At 35.6% G+C, this 8,272-nt stretch overlaps 1 protein-coding gene across 2 annotated transcripts in view; it reads right to left on the bottom strand.

Annotated features, from left to right (window-relative positions):
- The window catches only part of UNC5C (unc-5 netrin receptor C), a 334,483-nt gene that overhangs the window by 42,960 nt on the left and 283,251 nt on the right, over positions 1–8,272 (bottom strand). The window contains exons 8-10 of one of the 2 annotated variants that reach the window (XM_011356260.1): positions 4,043–4,099; positions 1,848–2,039; positions 819–1,163 (exon numbers count right to left, since the gene is read on the bottom strand). In XM_011356260.1, coding sequence (XP_011354562.1) covers positions 819–1,163; positions 1,848–2,039; positions 4,043–4,099 — 594 coding nt within the window. The remainder of the gene's footprint in view (positions 1–818; positions 1,164–1,847; positions 2,040–4,042; positions 4,100–8,272) is intronic. The other variant, XM_011356261.1, reaches the window with a different exon arrangement.

The following is an 8,272-nucleotide window of genomic DNA, read 5'->3' as shown; positions in this document are numbered from 1 at the left end:
TTTAGGCCAATGAAATTGTTTCTTATTGCTGTTTTGCAAAATACTCAGTCTTGTCAAAAAGAGCTAAGATAGATTCATAGAGGACTGCATTATCACTCTAATGACCCATAGTTCCAAATTTATTACTACCATTGATTAATAAATACAACTTTAATCGAACATTATCTATCACTAGCTTAAATTCATCATTTAAGACATTTATGAGGTTTATTCCATAGAATCAGAAAGCTAAATAATAAACTGAAAACTAAATAAGACTACGAAAGAACACATGATGAAGCTGTGATTCTAAATAGACATATCAGATGTAGGAATGAATCCCTTATAAATACCTTGAGGCTGTTACTCTGTGTAACAGAGTTAATAAGTGAAGATTCAATATCTATTATGATGTCCTCTGATCATGTAAAATTAGTATTCTGAAGTATTGCTTCCTGTAGTAAATTGGAACCAAACCAACTAATATGTTTTCTAATTAATTTGTCCTTTTAAAGTGAGATGACAACTGTGAGAGCTTCTGGCTTGATGTTGCCTTCTGAAGCTCTGTTAAAAAGAAGGTCAATGACAGTTCTAAATTACACCTTGGCAGAAAGTTGTGAGCATAATATTCAGAGAGGAAGTGTTTTCAGAGTTGGCTGGAGGAAGATAAATGGTTTTGCTGATTTTGTCTGAAGTCATGTTGGTTTATGTTTAAAGTAGATTTGGGTTAGATAGGCTACATTTAACTTTTTAAGCCTAGTGAAAACAAACAAAAAAGATTTTGGTACGAAAATATGTTTTTAAGCTCTTTCGTTGCAATTTAAACCTTGTGGAATTACCTGAATTGGGAACAATAAGGTGACCCCCGAGAGAATTGAAGGTGCCAAATGCAGTACAGGATGGGTCGGTCTGCCTTGCTAGACTCTGATTCTTCAGGTTGAGGGCCTCGTTCTCCAGCAAGGATTGGGTCATCTGAGGGGACAGCTTTGATGCAAACTCAGAGAGGTCATCTTGGGGGGTGACAGCACCTGAGTTGTTATACACTTTGATTTTCAGGTTAGGCAGTGGATCCAGAATTGGAGAGTTGGTCATTGGGATTTTGTCCGACACATCGTGCAAAGCATAGACAGGTCCTCTGTACATGGCTGCAGCTGATGTGAGGTCTGGGGGTACTGCCAGGAGATCTGAGTCAGAAAGAGAAAGGAAGTCCACTTGCATTCTCCACTTAGGCAATTTACATTAGTCAGACTCCCCTGACATTTTCTGAGTAAAAGGGAAGCAAATCCATGAACATTAAAGATGTATAGACTCTAAGATTTTGCTGACAATTGGGCAATTAAGTAACTAGGATCCATCTTATTATTGGCTACAAATAAATAGACAAGTTCATTCTATGTCTTGCCTTTAAATTACTCATTGCTCCTAATGTCTTTAACGATTTCCACAGATTAAATTAATCAACAGTGATCTCTGCTAGGTAACTATAGGTAATAGTTTCCCTTGTCTACACTGAATTTGGGTTCACCTGTAGACCATTGTATTCATAACCATACAAAATGTCTTGTCAAAAGGGAAAAAAAGGAGATTCAAGAAATCAGTCAATCAATTCATGTACTCTTTTCAAATAATAGTTAAAAATGTATGATAGAGAAACCTGTTAGAGAAAGAAAAAAAAGATTCATGCTCCTTGTCAATTCTCATTTATTATGTGAATGAAGTTAATACAGTAATCAATGAAGTAGACCAATATTTCTGTCCTTGTGGAGCCCATGTTCTAGCTGAACTGGATGATTTCACTGATTTTGAAGCCACACATGGAGGCTGCTTACATGCATAAGTCAGAGGTGTGAAGTGCAATGTCAACTGACCTTGCCTTGCTGCCTTGATGTTCACAGGCTGAAAGCCTCCATTGAGTGCCGAAGAGTCAATAATATCAGACTCAAAGTCACGATGATTCTTTCGATACACAAATAGAGCCACAACTACAGAAATGGCCAGGCAAACAATCACAGCTATCACAACGCCAACATACAGAGCAACGTCGTCGGAATCAGGAGCAGCTAGACAGGAGAAGGAAATATTGGACCAACTGGTTAGAGAAATTTCCTACAGTACACATACATATTGCTATCATTTTTTTCACACATTTATTGCCTTTTTATAGGTTAATTTCAAATCTATTTCAAAAGCTATATAAAACAACTGTTACCGTTCAATGGAAAATTATCTGATTTTTTTCCTTTCTCACTCTGCATCTATCCACCAACTTATCTATCTTCAATTGGGCGGCATAACAGATCATTTATTAAAAGGCATGAAAAGAAACTGGAGCTAAAATTATCCTTGACCCACAGGAACAAAAAGGTTATTACTAATTGCAGGTGGAGAGTTTGGAATTCACTGATAGTTCTTTAAAAACATAAAAAACACTTTGTTAGAAATATCTGGCTTCTTCTGAATCTATATATTTATCAAACTAGAATATTTTTCTAAGTATCATTCCAAGTCATAAAGAAAGTGAGCAATCTTCTGACTTTCCCCTAAATCAATGAAGGGGTGGGTGGAAATGGTGTAATAAAGCAAAACAAATATTAGGAGCAAACAGGTTGGTTCTGTGCTTTCAGAAGACCCAGATCTGAGGAGCAGAGGTTAATGCCAGTAACTCCAAGCTTTTGATACAGACTCAGTATTACTTCTGAGAACCCTGAGCTTCTAACGGTCTCTTGTCAGACTTACATTCGAGCTGCCCATTACTGGAATGAAACATAGCTCTTCAGTGTACTGAGTAAGATAAAGAACTGGTTCAGTGATCAGAAAAGTAAGACTATCCCGGAAAGCATTTAAGCATTTGACCAACAAAGTGTGTTATCAGTTGGGGTTTCTGTTTCTGGGTAAAGTAAGAAGAAAATTCCTGTAAATGTTGCTTGCTGTCTTTGTGGCATAGAACATGCTTTGATCCAACTGCAAAAGGTGATAGTAGAAGCTGATAATTAAAACAAAACAAACAAAAGTAAACCTTTCCTGAATCCCATAAACATCTTTAAATTTCTGTTTTCAGTTTTCTGTGAGCCACAAAAAGTTTTAGCCAAATTAACTGAAGCTGCTTGGCTTACTGTAAAAGAAGTGTTTAAACAAGTACTTTAGGTGGTCAATGACAGCCTTTTTTATGTTCAATTTTATATACTTGTGTATTTTGGGGGGAGAGAATTTTTAAATTTGTACTTTCTATGACCTTTTAAGAGTTGATTAACCACTACTCTCTCCTAAGACTCATAGCCACAAAGTTTATATGGTGAAATGACTTGTCATTTAGATTGTCAGTGGCTCATGGGATCACTCACTCTCATGTAATGGTATCTTTGACATATTGACAATATAAAAGAATTCTTTGTTGGAAACTACTCCATCTCTTTTAATATTTTGTGTTTAAATGTACTGTACGCGAAAGGTTTTTTTTCTTTTTCTTTTTAAACTTCTGTCTTTCCCAAAGTTTTCCGAATATCCGCTTTTCCAACAATCAAGTCAATATTGACAGATCATTTCAGAAAACTAGTGACATCCTAATACACTCTTGGTTGTGTGAGCACTGCTTTCAAAGTGCTGACTTCACTTTGCTGCTGTGTTTTACTTGAGGCTCTGCAGCAGCATTCTGAACTCTGGTCAGAATATTATATCGAAATCCTTAATGTTTTATTTTACCAGGCTGTAATTACTGATTCAACATTCATGATTTTTAACTCAATAAATCTGCATTTTCTCAATCCTTTATTTTTAGCATTTGAACCCTGCCCTTTATTTATTACAGCATATTTCATTATATGTTTTGTCAGCTACTGGGACCTGAGCTTTGAATGGTAGGCTGATACATTTTAAAGCTGGCAGAGACTTGAAATGACCCTTTCTTCTCTTCAGCAGTGAAAATCTAATTTGTTTTTTATGTTAGAATACATTAGGCGCCTATTTCCTGTGTGCACATCTGTTATCTAAAGAAAGGTAAACTTGAATTGGGGGAAATAATGTTAAATGATTATTCAGCAACATAAAAACCAAACATCAAACTTACAAGAATATCCATATTCATTCTGGGTTCTCTGTTCAGTTGAAATGGGATAAATGAAACCTTGAAAAGAAACAAAAAATGAAACAAAAATAGGAACAAAATCAAATTAATGAGAGAAACAAAATGAGAAGCACGAAAAGTGGTTAATTAAAAGAAAAGGAAAAGAATCTTGTGGTCCTTTAAAATTCTCGTTCAGTACAGAATTATGATTTTGCATCTCCTGTCTACTCTGGAGTCTCAGTAAGAATTAATAAGCAGGCAGATTGAATTTCAGAGCAAAAACTAGTCTCGAGTCACTAACTTTGTACGTAAAGTCTTTCTTTTATTGAGCATAAACTCTAACGGGTCTAATTTATCTCAGACATCAAGGGTCATTAGCATAAGGAAAATCTTTTCTCCTTCTCCCTGCCATATGCTTTAATTCCCAGGACATATGCAGAAAGCTTCAAAACAGTTTTTTCCCTCTTTTTATTTAATCATAACAGCTTGCTCTTGGCCTAATAGAACTAAAGAAGACCCATCATCATTGGTCAAAGGTTAAATACCCATTTACAGAGCTAAGCCAAGACCACCTCTCCTGCTCCATCTCAAATCCACTTTTTGTTGTTGTTGTTTTCTGCCTTCTCCATGTAATAGGAATCCAGTAGGTTTTTGCTCAGGGACTGGGCAGTTTGTCATTGCAATGGAAACTGGGTGCTTTTTATTTGAAATCACTCAAAAATAAATAAGGCCTAGAGGTTATAAGGTTATTTAATTTAGGCCTTCAGAAGAATGGTGTAAATTGGACAAAATAAAAACCTCATCTCAATAGTAAATGCAGAAATCATACTAGCTATTTTATTTTTCTTTCTGTTTAATATATTTCAAGGTAGGAAACTGAGAATAGCAATAGTAATAATAATTAATAAAAATAATAATGTGAAGTAGAAGATTGGGAGAAAACATTTAAAAACATAGAACACAAACTTTTTGAAATGAAAAATCTACGGACATTATTAAAGTACAACTCACAACTGGCACCTGTGGTGTCCTCATATTTAATATGCTGCAACATATGAATTAATCAAATGATCTGGCACCATTTGAATTAATCAAATGAAGATGAATAAGAAGCATATAAATTAAACTTTCTTAGTGATACTCAAGGGCAAAAATGTAGAGAATCTGTAAGAATCACAATTAATTGGTTTAAAATTCAAGGTGTCTACTGCTTTAATATTAAAGGTAACTATAAATCGTGCCTCAGGTAGATTTTTTGTAGTTTGCAGAACACTCAGTCCTTACAAGCTATTTACCTATTTGGGAGAACTAATTCTGGAGAAACATGCAATGCTCCCTTAATGAAAGAGAGGTTTGCTGTGGCACAGACAGGTTTGCTCTGAATTAATTTTTAATGCTTTATTTTAGAGCAATGATTGCAACCGACAATTCAGTTTTATAAATATTATATTTCTTATTCCAGTTGTCTGAATCTATGTATTAGGTTTGATTTTCATTTTTAAACACTTTTCTCTGGTAATAACCTTTTCCATTTGTATTCTCTGAACTCAATAAAAGGACACCTGGGACATATACAAGCCCTATGGAAAAAGTTATTTATTTTCGGAACCCAAAGACTTAAGACAATACATGTTCACTGCGGGGAGACAGGTTCACTGATGCTGTCATTTTGATAGGGATGTCAAAAGATTTATTTTTTGCAAGTGAGAGGGCTCAGAAATTAGAGTAAAATAGGATATTTGGGGACAGCCTGACGTTCACCATGAAAATTTTGATAAGAATCACCAAGGGCCTGGAGTAAGCAGAAGAGGTTGGTTTATAAAGGGAGAAGCCTGTCTCCAGAGACATAGAACACAGTCTGAATTTTCTCTTTGTGAAGCAGTTCTGGGTTTTCTTTGGTTTTTATCCCTACTTCCCAACAGAATCCCTGTTCTTGACAAGCAGATCAAAGAATAATAAAAAATAAATTTTATAATTTGGTTTTAATCTCAACTTTCCCATATTTATGTAGATCTGGAGCACTCGATAAATATTTTTGTGCCTTATTGTATTTATCTGAGGCTTATATTTTATTCCATGCACAAAACTAGAATTCACTCATTCATTCATTCATTCATTCATTATCTAACAATACTCTTGAACCTTATTATATGCTGGATTCTATACTAGTCACAGGGGTACAATGACAAATGAGATGGAAAAAGTCCCTCCTTTAGTTTTAGTTTAACAGAAAATAAACAAGTAAAAAAAAAAAAATAAAGTCATTTCAAATGCTGAAAAATTTCTTTCAAAAAAATAAAATAAAAAGTATAATATTATTGGCGATAAAATGATGACCAACTTAGGAAATCAGGGAACAATTTTCTGTAGAAATGAATCTGAGCTGAAGTTTGAGAAACAACGAGAAAGAATTAGCCGAGCAAAGGTCAGGAGGGAACAATGTTCCATGAAGAGAGACAGTAAATGCAAGAATCCTGACATGGAAACAGAGTGGTTAGAGGGTAGTAAATGAGAGGGAAAAAAAACACCTGAAGGGGTGAGAAGCAGCCTAATCACATATGCCTGGTGGTCCATGACGAGGCATTTCGATTTTATTTTAAATGAAATGCAAATCCTGTGACAAATGTAATTTTGAAAAGATCACTTTGGTTTCTCTACAGGTAATGGAGAGCAAAGGAACAGCATTTTATGGATGGTTTCTATAACACTTGGCTTGAGAGATGTCTATCAATAGGGATATCAATATATTTGATGAAGTGTTTTGTTTGCATTTGAGGGTTTTTTTTGGGGGGGAAAGTCTCACTAGTAGTTATTCCTCCTAGCCAAAGAGGATCAATTTGCAAAACTATTTTCCTATGTGTGAACATTTAAAACAGACAATTTAAAACAGTATTCAATATATTTGCCAGAGATTCAACGCCCCAATTTACTCCATTAGAGGAACACTGATAAAAAGTTTTGGAAGGCAGCTCTGCAAAACTTTTTCCATCCTTTTCAAAACACTTCTGCAACTGTGGAATTAAACATCAGTTAGGAAGCTGGGAATCAGAAAAGAAGGGGATTACTGTTCCTTCCCTTAAATAGGAGAACATAGAATCACTTTTCTAGAGTTTGTTTTTATGCTTCTCCATGTGCTCCATCTCTCACGGAACAAGGGACATTTTCTTCAGCTAATGAGGTGACCTTGCTGAGAGTTGTCCTAGTAATAATGAAAATAACATCTCTAGTAGAACACAGTGCAAAATAATTGTTTTTAGTGTCGCTATCAATAGCCTGGTTCATAAGTTAGGGATTTCAGTTAACTTTCCTACTACTTGAAACTAGAGCCGACTGAAAAAGCACCACGGCTATTGGCTAAGACAGTGAAATTGAGTTTTTCAGTATTGTGGCCTTCAGTTTGAATCCTAGCTCTGTCCCTTCTTTAACCATGAGAGCTGGATCAAATTATTGCACTTCTCTAAGCACTGGTTTTCTAATCTGTGTAAGGGGATAGGAATAATCACTTCAATATAGTTGTGGAGAGGATAAATGAGATTTGTAAAGTGCTAGTATATTTCAAGCAATCAACAAATGACAACTATATCAATATCATTATGATGCACATTATAAGTACACTAAGATGCTGAGTTCTTAAGGGATTTTATTTGTAGAGTCGATGCAACCTATTATTTAATGAGTGACCTTAGGAAATTTGTTTGATATTCAGGTTCTTTAGTTATTTCTGCGACAAGGAGTCCAGTGTTTCTTAGAAACCATGAGCAATATACTCTTCTGAGTCCCATATATTCTTTCACCCTTTCCTTTTTAAGAGGTTTATTCCTGGCCTTTGTGGCTTCTGACAAAGATATAATAATACGTTTCAGAAGCAAATTTCCAGGACCAGAGTGCAACTTGATGCTAAAACAGTGTCTCAACCACGCCTGGCGCCACTTCTAAAGAGGGTGTTTGGAAAAGGGGAAGCGGAGGTGTTTTCTGGCTGTCGTTATGATTAGGGGGTTGTTTGTGGCATTTAGTAAGTGAGGGCCAAGATTACTGAACGTCCTGGGACGAATAGTCTTGCCATGAAAGAACTGTCTAGAACAGATGCTGCTCCAATCATAACTTTCAAAATTACCTCTATTGGACTGATAAAAAGAGCATGGACACTGGGCTTTGGGAAACATGCCTCAGCAACTGCAGCTAAGGGAACCAATGCAGAGCAGTGCTTCTGCTATGGGAAGCGCCTCACGTCCT

Source organism: Pteropus vampyrus, unplaced genomic scaffold, assembly GCF_000151845.1.
Source record: "Pteropus vampyrus isolate Shadow unplaced genomic scaffold, Pvam_2.0 Scaffold25, whole genome shotgun sequence".
In the NCBI taxonomy this organism is placed as follows: Eukaryota; Metazoa; Chordata; class Mammalia; order Chiroptera; family Pteropodidae; genus Pteropus; species Pteropus vampyrus.
Note: the sequence above shows the minus strand (reverse complement) of the source record. Positions and strands in the feature narration are given on the sequence as shown.